This window comes from Copidosoma floridanum, unplaced genomic scaffold, assembly GCF_036245765.1.
Source record: "Copidosoma floridanum isolate Cflo_tuat_1 unplaced genomic scaffold, Cflo_Japanese_pri ptg000009l, whole genome shotgun sequence".
Classification (NCBI taxonomy): domain Eukaryota; kingdom Metazoa; phylum Arthropoda; class Insecta; order Hymenoptera; family Encyrtidae; genus Copidosoma; species Copidosoma floridanum.
The window spans coordinates 10,447,092-10,463,484 of record NW_028321886.1 but is presented as its reverse complement, the minus strand read 5'-3'; the positions used below and the strand labels follow the sequence as shown (position 1 = coordinate 10,463,484).

The following is a 16,393-nucleotide window of genomic DNA, read 5'->3' as shown; positions in this document are numbered from 1 at the left end:
TTAGTGTGATTAGTTAATTTAGAGTTGACTGATGTATTTTTTGTACATCTACAATGTTACAACGCAGTTAACATGCACTATTCTCTAAGTTAATGTTACATTAATAAAAAATTGGATTTTCTTATTTTAAATATTACTTTATAATTTTTTTTTTTCAATACGAGAATTAACCTGCATGAGACTGAAATGTTACAAACAGTTAGAAAACAATTTGTAGGAAAATATAAAATTTATTTTTGATAACGTTAACATTTACAATTTAGCAACTGTCAATTCATTTTGAGGTGACAAAGGAGCAAATCGTTGTTCAATAAGTACGTTTGAAACATCACTTAGAGTCTTAGGATTCCAAGATGGATTTTGATCCTTATCAATTAGTAATGCTCTTACACCTAAAAAAAAAATGATAATAGTACATTAGAAATAAGTAGCTGCACAAGCAGTTAACAATTAAACTATTTTACCTTCTGCAAAGTCACTGTTTTTGTTTAGACTTGCACAAGCCAATCTATATTCTGTAACCAAGCACTCTGCTAAACTTTTCTTTCTGCCTTCTTCAATTGCTTTTTTCGTTACCTTCAAAGCAGTAGGAGACATTTTATTTAACGTTTCTACAACTTTTAACGCCCACTCGGATTTATTTGTCTTGAGTCTATAATAAAAAATTAGGTTTTTTTTGTTTGGTACAAATGATGAAAAATCAAAACAATATTACCTGTTAATAATGTCTTCAACAGTTGGAGCAGAAAAACATTCATTTATTAAATTTAATTGAGAAGCCAAACTAAATTCTTGTTTGATATTATCTGGAGAGTACGGTTTTAGAATTTCATCTACATTAGAATTATTTGATAGTAGTTCCTGGCTTACATCTTCCAACTTATCAGAGGGGACATAATGAGTTGCAATACCAGCAAGCAATACATCAACACCTATTCATTAAATTAATAGGTATAAAATATTTATTTTTGTTATAAAATAAAGATTGTTTATACCCGTTAATCGGTGTCCAGTCAAGCCTAAATATACTCCAAGTTGTCCTTTTAGCCTGGATAAAAAGTAAGTGCCACCAACGTCTGGAAATAAACCAATTGCCGTTTCTGGCATGGCAAACAACGTTTTCTCAGTTGATATTCTATATTTTCCATGTACAGATAAACCAACTCCTCCTCCCATTGTTATGCCATGAATTAAGGCCACATACGGCTTTTTGTATGTACCAATAAGATGATTCAAACTATTAAAAAAAGTAACTTTACTAGATTAAATGCATCTCAAACTTTTCATAAGAAAAAAACGACTTTGCTCATTAAATTAAATTAAACTGAAAAATAAATCAACTTTCTAGATATTATAAAACATACATGTACTCATTTTTAAAGAAATCTTTCCCCAGCTGGTCACCACCTGGTTGAGCCAAGGCTAAAACTAGAGACTTGACATCACCTCCAGCACAAAACGCTTTATCACCAGTTCCCTTTATAATTACTAAATTTTTTGTCGATTCCCACTCTTTCAGCTTTGGATAAATTTGTTGTACCATGGACAAGTTTAAAGCATTCAAGGCTTTTGGTCTGTTCAGTACAATAATACCACTGCTTCCTACCTATTTCCATGAGTTAATCATAAGTGTTTTTTATATTACATGGCTGTTGGTGATTGTATTTAAAAAATTAAACTTACTTCTTGGAACAGCACACTACTCTCATCAGCTCTGACAGCTGGTGTAATGAAAAAATTTATTCATTAGTGCGACCAACTAATATAGTCGGTAATTCTAATCAGCCATAGCTTTTACTTTTTTTTTTTTTTTTTTTTTTTAATTACTACAAAATATGTATACTTGTGGGTATCTTATCTTTTACTCAACCATATGTTTGATACCCATAATGAATTACTTTAATAAAACTTAATGTCTATACCTGAACTGCTTTGTGCTGAAGAAATCATTCTGGCCAAGCAGCGCACCGGCAATCTACTTGAACACAACATTGCTGATATACGTTTTTGATTCCAGAATTGTACTATATAACAGTGGTTTAATTAGAAACACGCAATGACTCGACAAACTTTCCAGCTGTTTGTTTCAAAATTGAATATTCTCGGATGCTCTCTATTGAGACTATCGAGTGTATACTTGTATATTGTAGTGATATGGTGAGTTGGTGAGATGGTGAGGTTTCGTCAATTCAAATAGATATAAGTAGGTACTTACTTAAGAGATGAATGTGAGATATGTGTGTCCGCCGCCGCGCGCTCCAAAATATCTCCACACCGCAGTACGCAATTCCGCATGTAATGCCGAAAATGCGTGCATGCATGGCACACGCACACGCACGTCAAACTCAAGTAGATGATTTTAATTATTATGTATTTTTCAACGTTGATGCGCTAACTACTAATCTGTAATCTGTACCTACCTATTATTGAAAATGATAAGATAGAAGCCATTAATCTGTGTGTATGGTCTTTGAATTCCACGAAAGAAAAGTTTTTATTGTTCTTATTTGATATAAAAAATAATTAAATTAAAATGAGCTGATTTGTCTCGATAAATAGCCGACTATTTTTCATAAAAAAAATTTTCTTCTCTTTGTTGATTGGCAACAAAAATAAATAACCCTTTTTAAAAGTTATTATTTTCTATTTTTATTTTATTTATCATTTATTATTATTTAAAGCAGGTCTTCGAATTCCACCAGTAAAAGAGAGATTACATAATTATAAAATTTTGTACATTAATGCACATAAATATAATATGTCATCAAGTTTATGATGATCAATTGATTACAAATTAAAGATTGTTTCTGTTGTATATTTCATTAGATCTACATTATCGATTCCACCTTTTTTTTTTTTTTTTTTTTTTAACTTTACATGAATAAAAGAATAAATTCATATAAATTTCGATGTTGTACACGTTCCTCATGAAAATCAAGCTTTAAACTAAAAATGTATACTATACAATTTATAACAATTTTCAAGACTGTGTGTTTAATAAGTATGTATATTTTTTTTACAAATAGTGTTAATTTTCTTGACAACTTACTCCATGCACCCTTGAAATTTAATTAAATTTTCTGCGGCCTCTCTGGCACTTGTCCAGTTCATTAGGGGTGGGCTGGTCATATATATATATATATATATATATATATATATATATATATATATATATATATTATCTTGCGCGTTTAAACTGTTTAAAAAATAATTAAAAGAAAGGGAAAGGACCATTTTCAAGGGCCGCCACTGTAGAGTGTATAGATATAGATACAGCTGCAGATAGATACTTTCACACAGACAGACCATTGAGCAGCAAAACACCACCGCGCTTTTTTTTTCCTCTCCTATAAGAATAATAAGTAACCATCGAGTTGCCCTTGTTGCTAAATTCAGCGGTAGCGTGAAAATGGCCCTTAAGAGTCGGAGCCACGGAAAGGCGAAGAGCGAGAAGAATAAGATAAGAGAGTCAAGAAACTCGTTTTTTTCAGGAGAAAAAGCTTAAAATAATACCCAAGTGCCGTGCCCTATACCTAAGTATCGGGGAGTAAATAAGTATAAGTATACTTAAGTGGAACCGAGTTCGGAGACTCCGGATCTCCTCGTCGAAGCGAGAAGTTATATATGTATATATAACCTACTTGATAGCGCAGTAGTATACTAGCAGCCAGCCGGCCCAGCGTGCGTGCAGTTTAATCAGTGTGTGTGTCGGGTCGAGGTGTGCAGAAAAAGCAGATACCTAACTACCTCTTCCAAGTATTAGGATTACTTATCTGCAGGGAAAATCAGTGTAATAGAGCAGAATAAGTAAATTCTGCCGTCGCCCTGGAGAAGGAGAAAAAGGCCATAGGTTGCCTCTGCCGTTGGCGCCTGCAGCAGTGCGGCGTGGAGTGAACTGTCATTGTCGCAGCCGCGGGAGTCCGTCGTCTATACACCTAGCCTCTTTCTCTCCCTTCGCTGCTGCTGCTGCACATTCCAAAGTTACGAATACTACCCACGTATAAAGTATAAAGTGGACGGGAAAGACCAGAATAGTCGTCGTCGTTAGTTAAATACATAAGAGCAGCAGCAGCAGAAACAGCAACGAAAGACCGTTTCGTGTCACGGATATTATAATAATCATGGCGAACAGCGTAGCACCAGACTCGTGGGAACAGCAGGCAGACTTGGACGCCGGTATCGACGCCAAATCCGTCGAGAGCAAGTTCTCCACGTTGAACGTCAACGCGGCCGAGTTCGTGCCTTCGTTCTGTTTGAACCCTTCTCCGACGCCGCCGCCGCCACCGCCGACTCAGCAGCAACCGGTGCCAGCTGCATCTACAACACCACCACCATCACCGTCACCACCTACACAGCCACCACCAGCAGCAGATGATGTTGTTCAGGTACGACCGTTGAACGATCAGCCGCCGCAGACTAACGCGTCGACGACGCCGGAGAACCGCAGCAGCCCGGACTCGCCCTCGTCGCCGGCCAAATCAACAAGCATGCCGCTAGAGACTCATCACGGTTAGTTCAATTGTTGGTTAATCACCACCTATCGCTTTCCTTACCGGACTATACTTACTTTATGGGTATCTATTTATTATTTATCTGTTGAAAGGTGGGAGTATTTTTATTCCCTTCCTCTCAAGTTTCAAGTCGTTGCATAAATACGCTTAAAGAATCAAACGTGATTTCTTACACGCACCGTGGTAGTGTGTACACGTAAGTATATGCAGCTCATGAGGTGGTTAACTCTTCGCGTGGTTGAAACGTTTCACTCTATACTCTATAGTATACCAACTTTACTCTTTTTTTTTTTTTTTTTTTTTTTTTCGTGCAGTAGATAAGTGCGGGTATCGGCTGGTGAAAGGGTAATAACACGTTGCCTAGTCGAGGTCGAGACTATTTACATTATTATAAACTCGCCTACTTGCATTTGTATGCGTATAGTATACTTAAGTATAACATTATAGTTGAGTTGTGGGAGCAGGTGCTCTATGTCTCTACGTGTTGTACCGCTGTAAGAGTAAGAGATCGGCACGGCCACGCTGGAGCTCAACGGGGTTAAGTTTACCCAATCGTCGTGTGTTTACCTCGGTATACCTATCAATAATAATAATAATAATAATAATATCCATATCGTGATCAAAAATCTGCAAGTGAATTTCTGTGGCCACGACGTTCGCGACGACGATGAGTAAGTTTGAAAGGAAGGAGCCAAATTTTTGGGTGCAGGTAGAGCTCGAGGAGATTCGCTGCTCTCGTCCTAATGAATTTACTATCTTCGATGTGAGTCTGGGCAATTGTTTAGCGTGACTCGAAATTTCGGAGCAAGAGGTGGTGGTTAATTGCGTACATAGGTATTGTATTACACCTGCGTAGGTGGATATAGGATCTAGAGAATGCCTAGGTTTGTTGTATTGTGTGCACATAAGTGTAGTAGTATTGTTAAAATGTAGTCGTAATAATCTAGGTAGGCGATATGTAAGTATAGGCAGGCCTCCTTCTGAAAGGAGGTGAGGTCTTATTATTTTACGTAGGATTGGCGCGCGTGCATGCGGTTCCGTTTGCCTCCTGATGTGTCGCGCGCGCCGCCCCCTTATAAGGTGTAACGATACCTACATAGGTAGCACCTATATATATAAAGTACATACACCAATTATCACTTGGTTGTGCTACCGCAGACGACGACGAGCCAGCGACCATTATTTATATACTTACGTGTGCCAATTTCTCTCTCTCTCTTTTTTTTTTTTTTTTTTTTTTTTCTTATTTTGCACGCTCTTCGACTCTCGCTGCTGCTGGTGCACCTCCCCCCCTCCCTATATACACTACACCAGGTTTCTATTTTTTTTTCACAAGTTAACCGGAGAATTCGAGTTTATTCTTGTTAATGTTATCTATTTAGTTGAGCGTGAGCCCCTCTTCCCCACTGATCACTCAGTCAGTCTGGTAATGAGAATGCCAGCAGCACGTACGTTGTTTGTGTTACTTGTTTTTATATTTTATTTTCTCTCTGATACGTTTTTTAATAATATAATAGTTCTATCTTTTAATTCTTCATTTGATTTTTTCAAGATCAATCATTCTTTATCTCTTCTGTTTCCATTTTTCTTCAGCCAGCTCAATGCATGCTTGCTTGTATATTCGTTAAACAACGATGATTCTTACCCATTTGGAATCATTGTATTATTATTAAATTACTATAATTTCATTGAAAACATTACACTTGAGCAACAACAGTCCAAAATACAACATCAAATAGCTGTCAATAGTTGTAAAATCGTCACAGCTGTTGTACTTTTTGACGTAACCTTGACTAAATTGATTAAATGCACGTACTTTGATACCATTGGATTTCAACCAATTAGTATTACCGTTTAGCATTTCATAAATCAATTATTTAGCTCTGAAAGAAATTTAAAATTTTCTTTTACACCTATTTTCTTTAACTTTCATTAATTATCATGTTTTTGGTTATTGGCTCTTAAAAACCAAAAATTCTACAACCTGAAAAAAAAAATATTTCTCATAAGCTTCATATAAATTTTCAATATTTTTTTTCTCCATAGATACAAATACACCCACAATACCTCCTGATCCTGTTGGGTTGCGAGATGAAGAACCACCAGCTGGAGGAGGAGCACCACCTCCTAACCTTTCAAATTCCGAATCGACAAATGCCAGCCCTGAACATCAGCCTGCAGATTCTTGGGAGGAAGCAGCAGTTGATGGAGATCCTCTTTTGACACCTGAAAATGAAGAGGTAAAAAAATTACATGATTATTTACGTAAAATTTGCTAAATAGTCTTACATATCACACTTTCAACTGTACCCAAAAGATGAAACATTTTATAAAAGTTTTTAGTATACTGTCACATAACTATTGTTTAAAATATATTATTCCACCACTAAATTTATACATAAGTTGTATCTTTGAAGTATATTTTATAAATATATAATACTTTTCAGGTTGAGATTGAAGTTGAAGAAGATGAGGAGATAATTGTTAAGGTGCCAAAGAAGAAGCCAGTGAAGGTTGCAGAAGACACAAAGAGCAAAAAAGAGCATGTGAACGTTGTTTTCATTGGTCACGTAGGTAAGTGAAACATGGAATCATTTGGTAACACAAATGTAATGTAAAAATACAGTTAGAGGTTTGCGCACTTTTTTTTTTCAACAGACGCTGGTAAGTCTACTATTGGTGGCCAGATTATGGCGTTGACGGGCATGGTTGACAAGAGAACGCTTGAAAAGTACGAGAGAGAAGCAAAAGAGCGAAGCAGAGAAACGTGGTACTTAAGTTGGGCGCTGGACACCAACCAGGAGGAGCGAGAAAAAGGCAAGACGGTCGAGGTCGGTCGAGCGTACTTTGAAACTGAGCGCAAACACTTTACAATACTCGACGCGCCTGGACACAAGAGTTTCGTGCCAAACATGATCGGTGGCGCAGCCCAGGCTGATCTGGCTGTACTGGTCATATCGGCGCGCAAAGGTGAATTCGAAACTGGCTTTGACAGAGGCGGTCAGACAAGAGAACACGCCATGCTCGCTAAAACCGCAGGTGTCAAGCATTTGGTTGTGCTTGTCAATAAGATGGATGATCCGACAGTAGAGTGGGATGAAGTGAGATACAACGAATGCAAGTTAGTGCTGTAGTTCTTATTTGTACTTTAGCGCTTTCAAGTTACTGCTAATCCATCAATAATGATAATTATTATGTTTTGCAGAGATAAAATTTTGCCATATCTTCGAAAGCTTGGTTTCAATCCTGCAAAAGATCTCACATTTATGCCTGTATCTGGACAACTTGGAATAGGCTTGAAAGATCCTATTCCTGAAAGCCTTTGCACTTGGTTCAATGGTCCGCCTTTCATACCTTTTATAGATTCACTTCCATCCCTTAATCGCAAGAGCAATGGTCCTTTTATAATGCCTATAGTTAATAAGTACAAGGATATGGGTACTGTCGTTATGGGAAAGGTTGAAGCGGGTGAGGCTAAAAAAGGACACTCGCTACTCGTTATGCCAAACAGGGTAAGGTTTTAAAATTGAAGGAAAACTTTTTCCAAACAGAGACACTTGACTGATTAGAGTTTTTTTTTTTTTTTTTTTCTTACTTTTATAGACGGCAGTTGTAGTGGACCAGCTGTGGTCCGATGACGAAGAAGTCACGTCCGTTGGTCCCGGAGAAAATGTAAAAATTAAGTTGAAAGGTATCGAGGAAGAAGATGTTAGTCCCGGTTTTGTACTTTGCGACGGTAGTAATCCTATAAAGACGGGCAAAATCTTTGATGCTCAAGTTGCGATAGTGGAACACAAAAGCATCATTTGCGCTGGTTACAGTGCGGTGATGCATATACACTGTGCCGCCGAAGAAATCACAGTAAAAACTCTGATCTGTTTAGTGGATAAGAAAACGGGTGAAAAGAGTAAAACGCGACCAAGGTTCGTGAAACAAGATCAAGTGGCGATCATGAGAATCGAATGTGCTGGAGTTATTTGCCTTGAAAAATTCAAACTGTTCCCTCAGATGGGACGATTCACCCTTAGGGACGAAAGTAAGTCATTAACATTTTTTACGTAACTATTTTTTAATGTTAAAAACGAAAAAATGTATTTTCATTAAAAATTTTTATTTTTAGATAAGACGATTGCCATTGGCAAGGTGCTCAAGGTTGTTGAATAAATCTCCTTATTATCAACTGTCACTAAATAAAACAAGAGCATTTGAAAGTGCTGAGAGAATGAGAGCAACGATAGGAAATCGAACACTTGATATTTTAAAAGGAAAAACTTGAATACAATGGTCACGTTGAATTGTTCGTGAAACATTTGACACATGTACACATACACTGTCGCGTACGCACTTCACTCGACACCAATTTATACCTTTCTGATGAGATTTTTCGAATCCAAATAGGCAAGAGGTATATGCGATTTATATATATTATTATACATGCGAGAAAAATATATTTAAAAAACCGATTGTAGACTGCGTCATTTTCTCTAAAAAAAAAAAAAAAAAAAAAAAAAAACAAGAAAATTTTGAACATTAAGTGATATTTCTTGTTAAGTAATATAAAATAATTAACGATGAAATTTCTTGAAAATTTTTTCGCTATCCTAAAAAAAAATAGTTTTTTTCCTCAAAATTTTACCAAATTAAAATAAGAATATCATTAAAAAGTATCGTTTCAAGGGGTTATGTTACTAACATATTGTTTATGATTGTATTGAATTTGGTGATTAAAAAATCAAGGTAATTCAGAAAACTAGGTAATACAACATGCAATTTATTAATAGTGGATTATTTTTATTAACGATAATTAATATTATCAATTATTATTGTACTGTTTCTTATTTTATTGTCATTAAAAGAAATATTGAAAAGTCAGTTTTTGTTTTGTTATATTTTTATTTTCTGCGAGTCATTGTTTTGCGCCTTTCATTTACGTAAACATGGTTGGTCACATGCTATTGTAAAAAAAATACCCAATACAAGAAAAACATGGTTTGTACATCTCTGTACATACAATACAAGTGTGGTATTGTAACAATACAAAAGCGTGCAATGGCCTTTGAAAAAATAATAGTCAGAAATGATTAAAAAGTGCTTGCTGACAATGTATAAAAAAAAAAAAAAAAAAAAACGGTACTAAGTTTTTGACTTGATTCGCAAAGTAATAGCTTTTAAGCAATTAAAGAGTTCTTGTTTTTACAAAAAACGCTTTATAAGTATATAATGCGTACAATGACAGTGTAAAACGTTTTCTTATTACTGATTGTAGTAAATGCGTGTGTGAATGAGAACATTTTGTTGACGTCAAATGAGAGGTGTAATTTGCCTGCCATTAGTCAGTACACTTTAGTGCAGAGATATTCTTACGTTAAGTGTATGAAAGAAAAAAATCAATTATTTTTTTTTATTGAGCATATAATTAGTAGTTACAAAAATTAACTTGATCGTTTCATAAATCCATTTGAAAAACACAATCTCGCTTTTTGTCGCTTTTCAAAGCCGTGCATTTGAACTTAATTTTTATAAAATCAAATCAATTTTATTAACACTGATAATCCAATCAATCATTATATTTGTATGTGTGATGAAGTTGTTGAAAATGAAAGAATGAAACGCAGAGTGAAATATTTACGTTTCTAATCATCCCTGATTACAAAATGGTAAATTCTCTGCCTGTTGGGCTACTTCTAGAATGTGATGCTGATGGATTAAAACGTAATACAAAATTCTATAAATAACAATAACAATTAATAACGATAATCTGGAAGATATTTGTAAATTGTGAGAATCAGATTACGAGCCCATTGTTATTAACTATTATTAACTGAACTAATATTAGATGATGCAGTTGTAAACTACCGATAACGCTAAAGGTAAGAACAGTAGGGTACAATGGTGAGAAATTAAATACTAAATAACGAAACAAATAACAGTTAATCGGTGAAATGAGTAATAATAATAATTAAAAAAAATAGATTTCCAAGAGGCTTAGCATGCACCGCCACTTTAAGGTCACATGCATATTTTTATATATTAAATAGGATTGCGTCGACAGCCGAAATATTTGAACTTGCTTTCCTTTTTTCGACAATCCGTTATTTAACTTTGATTAACGTGCAGGTGTTTTTTCCATCGTGATTGCTCTCTTGACATGATAAATGCTACGAATAGTCATTTTAATGAATGTAACGCGGAAAATTTATAAATATATTACAATTTTCACGTACAATGTTTTATAAATTTTTTCCTTTAATTACAATAAAAATATTTTGTTGCATTACACAAAAATTTTCTTAATATTCTCCCTCAGTGTCAGCTTTTAATATTTTTCAAACACTTATTTTAAAATAAGACCAAGGCTCGCGATTATAATATATATATATACTGTAAAAGAGCGTGTGTCATTTGGGATAATATGGCGTATACCTATTGTGAAATGCGGTTCAAATGAAGATATGAGAACAATACTCCATCGCACAGAGAATTCTGGAGAGAAAAAAAACTTTAGATTCCGATAGTAAGTGTATAACAGCAGTTTTGTTTACGATTGTTTCTCGTTCTTGAGGTATGCTTTTAAAATATTTATTTTAAATTTTGTAAATAAAAAGAAAATTTTTAATCAGAGTTTTTGATTTTATATTAATGATGATATAATACAAAAAATTCGTACGTAAATACATCCACAATAAATTTTTTTTTTTTTTTTTTTTTTTATGAAGGAACGAAATTGAAATAGAATATAAACAATTATTCTAGTATAAAAAGTATTTTACTTTGATTTTTTTTTTTTTTTTTTGACAATTTAATTATAAGCGCGTTATTTTTTTCACATTTACAACGCTATTTGTATCAGAGCTAACGTAATTTAGATTACATTATTATATACTTAACTAAGTATTTTTCTTATTTTTCAAGTTATGGGATTAAATTATCATTTGTTTCATTTTTGTTTTATAACACTTTTTTAAAATTATTGTTAACTCGTCAGGTAAATTATAAATAGAATAATTATAAGTATTACATTGCCAATTTAAAAGTTCTTCACTAGGTAGTAGAATTGAGATTATGATCGAATAAATTTACTTACATGTGTGCTACATAGGCGTAAACATGTATTTGTTAAGATTTTTTTATTTTCTCTCGGCTTAGGATTTCTTCTCTTCATTCATTCAACTGCCTCTCTTGCATCCAGCATCATGACGCAGTGCGACGGAAACAACATGATCACCGTCTCCGGGTCTCCCACTCTCCCTCCCTCGATCTGCCGCAAGATATATAGTTATAGTAACGTAATTACGCATGACGTTCGCGTTCAGTCGTCAATCAGAGACAAGTATAAAAAAAAATATTGACGGGTACAGTACCTAGAACTTGTAATTAGGTATAGTTATACTGACAATGTTTTTAAAGTGCTTTGCCAGTATTCGCATTGGCCACCGCCAACTCCAACATTCTTTTGACTGCAATGTCTCGTGTGCGGTAGTGTGCTAACAACTGTTTTTTGTTGTTTTTTTTTTGTTGTTGGTGTACTTAATATTTTACACGATATGTACAGGTGCAAAGTAATAACAAAAGAGCGGTTTTACCGAATAAATAGATGATTAATACAGTGAAAAATGCAATTAGATTCTATAGCTTGCTTCTTAGCGTCAACCGCTTTGGCCTTTGGTCTATTTGCAGCTGCATTTGACAGGTTAGTTTCTCCGCCCTTATGTTGTCATCATATTAATAGTACCTAATATACATGTATATTATGTTTAAGTAAGTGCAATCATTTGTTTTATCTGTTAAGTAAATGTCCTAATCCCTGTCAGTCAGACTTAACAAAATACACTTGAAAGTAGTAACAGGCACAGTATTTCGTAAATTGTCTCTTGTAATACTTATCTCTACGTTTTTACCACACATATTGACAACAATTTTTCATAAAAATGGTATGGTTGGAATCAAAACAGTGTTTGTGGTATTACTTTATAAGCTATTAGTGAAAATTGTTTCATTCAAAGCATTCAAATCTTTTTTTTAAACTGCTGATAGTTTCTTTTGGGCGTTGTTCCTTTGCTGTCTCTACGTTGCCGGGCTGCTCTGGGGAGGCCAGTTGATCTGCTTGATCACAAAAACGTTGGCAAATGATAATCCAAACGGGATCGAGGTGACTGACAATGCTGTTGCTGCTACCACTATAACTGCTAAGGCTACCGCAAACTCTTGTGGCGTTTGCGGTAATGATCAGTGTAAAAGACACCGTCGGCCACCACATTACAATCCTGTTCCCAAGGTTCCCAAAGGATTTGATAGTGCTTTGGAAAATGTGAGTTGAGAATTTTTCCAGTCACCACGAGTCATAGTAATATTTAACAACCTTGTTGTTCTTATATACTACCAATGACGAATATTGTGTGATATCTCCATATGATAACTGAAATTGTGTGCTGTGTCAATACTCAAAAGGATTCTATTTTTTTCAGCTCTTGGAAGAAATTTTAAAAACATACGTTTGCACGTGGTACTCGGATTTGTCGTCAAATGATGCCTTTGTTCAACAATTAAGATTAGCAATAGCAACAGCAGCTACGAACGTTACCAACAGATTATTCAAGTGTGATCTCTCACACATTATATTCAATCATCTCATACCTTTGGGTGTTCATCATGCTCGCGATTGGCGAGAGTTGAAAAAAAGAGCCAAAGATTTGGGTGGCAACCCTACGGATCACATTCCAGATTATTTAGGTTCAAAAATACATCCGGCTGCTTACTCCAGGGAAGCAGAACTAAATTATCTCAGAGGCATAGTTGCCACTCTTTTACCACACCTGTTGCCTATCACGCATGTCAACACCAATAACCAAGCAAGATGATTAATGAGTATTATAATTCAGTATAAGACATAATATTTATTACAACACTTTATTTTGACACTAGGTTATACTTCGGGAAGTTCTTGCCAATTGGGTTTTACTACCAGCCATCGATGCTCTAGCTGATCCAGACAATTTAAACATGTTGATATCTCTCTGCACTCATATAGATGGAAAATTTTCTCAATCGACAGATACCATCTACGTTCCCATGTTACATACTTGGATTTCCAATCCTCAGTTACCTCAAGGTATATCAAATACCTTGAAACCTTCTTTGGAACAAGTATTAAACGATCCACAATTGCTGTACATGTTTATGCAACACATCAAAGATTCTGGATTGGTGAATTTATTGCAATTTTGTCTGGACATTGGTAAAATACTATTTTATCTGTTCAATCACTTTAAACATCATTGTTATTTATAATAATACCTTGTTTTCAGATGATTTAAGCAAACGCATGTTAAATCCCGAAATCACGCCGGAACTCGAAAAAACTTTATATGCAGATGCTCGAAGTATATACTCAACTTATCTTGACTCGGAAAGTCCAGATTTTTTAAATTTACCGATGTATATTGCTCAAGGCATGAAAGAAAGTGAGTAAACTATTATTTTTGAGAGTAATTTTGCTTTCTTGTAGTTAATTTGTACTTATGTTTCATAAAAAAGTCCTAGATCTTGGACCGAAAAATATTCAAGAACTAAGGACTTCTCGACCTTTATATGAAGCACATCAAGAGGCTCATACACTACTAGAAAATACGTGGCTCCCTTCTTTTCATCACACATATCAAGTACTAAATTATTTATCATTATCGTTATTATTATCAATTAAAAAATTTATGTTCAAAGCCTACATACTATAAAGGTAAATTTCATTTTCCAGATTTATAAGTTTTTATGTGGTGAACCGGTTATAAATACTACTGTAAAAACCAATTCTCATAACAGGTGAACATTAAATTATCTTGTTTGAAATTAACAGCATGTCAATTTGAATACATCATACGTTTGTATTATCTTTATAATAATTTCGTCGCCTTTCAGTAATGCCAGTAACAGCACAGGCGGTGGTTTTCGCTTAAAAAGTCAGCTCAGTAAAATCCGAGGTGTGCTCAAAGCTTCGGCAGTTGAGGGTGCGCCCTTCGTTCCGCACCAAGTGTTCCAAGCCGAGGAGGTGAATTGTATGCCGCGAACCGGTGTCGCTCAGTCGACATCCTCGTCGACCTCATCGACTGAGCGTGATCTCAGCACTTGGCGAGTCAGTGTACCCCACGTCGATGGTGGCGGTGCTCAGCCCCTCTACATGGTCTCTGTGCACAGCGTGTCCGAAGACAGGTCCTGGACCGTACTGCGTCGCGATCAGGACTTTTACGCGCTGCGGGCTAGACTCTCCGAGTTTCATGGAGATAAGGAGCTTAATGACTCACCACTGCCTACAAGAAAGAATCCTCATCCATCGTTGACGGCAAACAGGCAAGAAATTTAAAATCCATTTATCACATCATTATTTATTTATTTTTTTTTTTTTTAATAAAATCTCATCTTATTTTACCATTTTTTTTTCAAGAATAATGATTCAGAAACTTAAAATCTCATTAAAGTAAAAGAAATTAAAAAAAATGTATGTGCATTTAATAACGAGTACAGAAAGTACCCTTTTCATATTAACTCAGCTAACGTAGAGTATGTCAAATTGCGTTAGAAAGAAAATGTCTGCGCAAATTTCCAGGCAAAGGTACCAGGACTTTTTGCAGAAACTGCTTTCAAAGCCGACTTTGAGGAGCAGCGAGCTGCTGCACGCATTTCTCACCGTGCCAAATCTGAAGCCTTACTTTTCGAATGCCAGCAGTACACCGGACATTGGTGTCTTGTGCCAGAGCATGGCGCACAAGCTGAGGAAAGAAAGGGGTCAACATCTTGACAAATTCATGAGCACATTTCTGTCTTCGACAAACGCCAAGTCCGATCAGCCGGACGTCGGTGTCGAACTGGCAGGTGATCACAATTTTCACGAAAGCCAAAAGAAGGGACGAGACCTGATTAAAATAGGGCCCTTTGGAAATAATTTGAATTTAGATCCAAGGATTCAGAATTTTTCCCACATTGTAAATAAATTGCAGCATACCAAGGGTGCTTGCTTTTGTATAGCTGAAGCATGTAAGTTGATTTTTAATTCTACATGTGGATTTGTTATTTGGAAAAAATTCTTGTTTTTTTTTTTTTTTTTTTTTTTTCTCATTTTTATAATAATTTCAGTGGAAAGTTTATTAGAAGTACCTCCTACTGTTTCAAAAATAATTTGGGTACTAGCCTCTACAGTGCATCAAAGTGTTGATCCGTTTGTAAATAAATGGTTTTACAAAATGATAGTGACACTATTGAGTGGCGGTAGAGCGGCGATTGTAGTTAAACTTTTACACGAAGTTATTTTTGAAACGGAAGACGTTGATGAAGGAGCAAAAGCCGAGGAGCATTACAGAGATGCAAAAGATGGACTTTATAATTTGGTACCGTGGTGGGTATTTGGTGTACATTCCAAGTGGTGCGATCTCATGGATTCGCTTCTAGAGCCAATTCAGAACGCTGCTTTTAACAAACACCTGGCTTATCTGTTGGTTGATCAACTATTGGTGAACTTGTTTCCTGAAGTTATGTGAAACTAATGTAAAAATTTTTGTATAATAAGTATGGTCGCTCAATGCTGAAAATGAACGCACAGCAAAGTACATTTTTTGTCTGACAGTAAAAAAAAAACAAAAAAAAAACAGCATTTACTAAAGTGATATTTTTTGTAAGATGACGATTGCACTTTTTATTTAGTCAATCATTATTTCTTTACTTATGATGGAAAAAAGATTTTATAAATGTTCAAATAAAACATGGTTTATGTAAATATCAAACAAACATCCTATTTGAGCATTTTTTATTCTATGCTTGAACACCCTAGGAAAAAAAAAAAAAATAATAATAATAATAAAATAATACCAGGAAATTGTAAATAATTGAAATAGTAA

The 16,393-nt window shown here is 35.1% G+C and overlaps 3 protein-coding genes across 8 annotated transcripts; 2 read left to right on the top strand and 1 right to left on the bottom strand.

The window, feature by feature from the left end:
* Window positions 1–216: 216 nt before the first annotated feature.
* Window positions 217–2,227, bottom strand: Hibch (3-hydroxyisobutyryl-CoA hydrolase). The gene is made up of 8 exons (XM_014351122.2): window positions 2,216–2,227; window positions 1,923–1,975; window positions 1,684–1,721; window positions 1,365–1,606; window positions 996–1,237; window positions 716–932; window positions 465–652; window positions 217–392 (listed from the first exon to the last, which is right to left on the bottom strand). The coding sequence occupies exons 2-8, from the start codon at window positions 1,948–1,950 to the stop codon at window positions 253–255; spliced, it is 1,095 nt and encodes a 364-aa protein (XP_014206608.2). The 5' UTR covers window positions 1,951–1,975; window positions 2,216–2,227; the 3' UTR covers window positions 217–252.
* Window positions 2,228–3,424: 1,197 nt separating this feature from the next.
* On the top strand, window positions 3,425–9,032 carry eRF3 (eukaryotic translation release factor 3). 4 transcript variants are annotated; one of them, XM_089589804.1, is made up of 8 exons: window positions 3,425–4,259; window positions 4,428–4,509; window positions 6,558–6,751; window positions 6,965–7,085; window positions 7,170–7,632; window positions 7,717–8,023; window positions 8,115–8,547; window positions 8,632–9,032. In XM_089589804.1, the coding sequence occupies exons 1-8, from the start codon at window positions 4,122–4,124 to the stop codon at window positions 8,673–8,675; spliced, it is 1,782 nt and encodes a 593-aa protein (XP_089445930.1). In that variant the 5' UTR covers window positions 3,425–4,121; the 3' UTR covers window positions 8,676–9,032. The 4 variants fall into 4 exon arrangements, with proteins under 4 accessions (XP_089445930.1, XP_089445929.1, XP_089445932.1 ...); XM_089589803.1 differs by having other exon boundaries at window positions 3,426–4,509; window positions 6,959–7,085; XM_089589806.1 differs by lacking the exons at window positions 3,425–4,259; window positions 4,428–4,509 and adding an exon at window positions 5,100–5,182 and having other exon boundaries at window positions 6,959–7,085.
* Window positions 9,033–11,774: 2,742 nt separating this feature from the next.
* Window positions 11,775–16,285, top strand: LOC106638084 (sorting nexin-14). 3 transcript variants are annotated; one of them, XM_089589802.1, is made up of 11 exons: window positions 11,775–11,982; window positions 12,064–12,201; window positions 12,546–12,819; window positions 12,977–13,360; window positions 13,434–13,746; window positions 13,817–13,972; window positions 14,046–14,170; window positions 14,263–14,327; window positions 14,424–14,852; window positions 15,082–15,536; window positions 15,636–16,285. In XM_089589802.1, exons 2-11 carry the CDS (start codon window positions 12,125–12,127, stop codon window positions 16,034–16,036), a joined length of 2,679 nt encoding a protein of 892 aa, XP_089445928.1. In that variant the 5' UTR covers window positions 11,775–11,982; window positions 12,064–12,124; the 3' UTR covers window positions 16,037–16,285. The 3 variants fall into 3 exon arrangements, with proteins under 3 accessions (XP_089445928.1, XP_089445927.1, XP_014206596.1); XM_089589801.1 differs by having other exon boundaries at window positions 11,775–11,987; XM_014351110.2 differs by having other exon boundaries at window positions 11,775–12,201; window positions 15,109–15,536.
* The last annotated feature ends 108 nt before the right edge of the window (window positions 16,286–16,393 follow it).

Excerpts from the sequence above, each read along its gene's own strand:
- LOC106638084 (XM_089589802.1), top strand. The coding sequence starts at position 12,125 with ATGCAATTAGATTCTATAGCTTGCTTCTTAGCGTCAACCGCTTTGGCC. Across the intron at positions 14,171-14,262 it reads CTTTTCATCACACATATCAA|ATTTATAAGTTTTTATGTGG; the intron begins GTACTAAATTAT and ends TTCATTTTCCAG. Across the intron at positions 15,537-15,635 it reads CTTTTGTATAGCTGAAGCAT|TGGAAAGTTTATTAGAAGTA; the intron begins GTAAGTTGATTT and ends TAATAATTTCAG.
- Hibch (XM_014351122.2), bottom strand. The coding sequence starts at position 1,950 with ATGATTTCTTCAGCACAAAGCAGTTCAG. Across the intron at positions 1,238-1,364 it reads TTCTTTAAAAATGAGTACAT|TTTGAATCATCTTATTGGTA; the intron begins GTATGTTTTATA and ends TTTTTTTAATAG. Across the intron at positions 933-995 it reads GACTGGACACCGATTAACGG|GTGTTGATGTATTGCTTGCT; the intron begins GTATAAACAATC and ends TTTAATGAATAG.
- eRF3 (XM_089589803.1), top strand. The coding sequence starts at position 4,122 with ATGGCGAACAGCGTAGCACCAGACTCGTGGGAACAGCAGGCAGACTTG. Across the intron at positions 4,510-6,557 it reads GCCGCTAGAGACTCATCACG|ATACAAATACACCCACAATA; the intron begins GTTAGTTCAATT and ends TTTTCTCCATAG. Across the intron at positions 7,633-7,716 it reads GTGAGATACAACGAATGCAA|AGATAAAATTTTGCCATATC; the intron begins GTTAGTGCTGTA and ends TATGTTTTGCAG.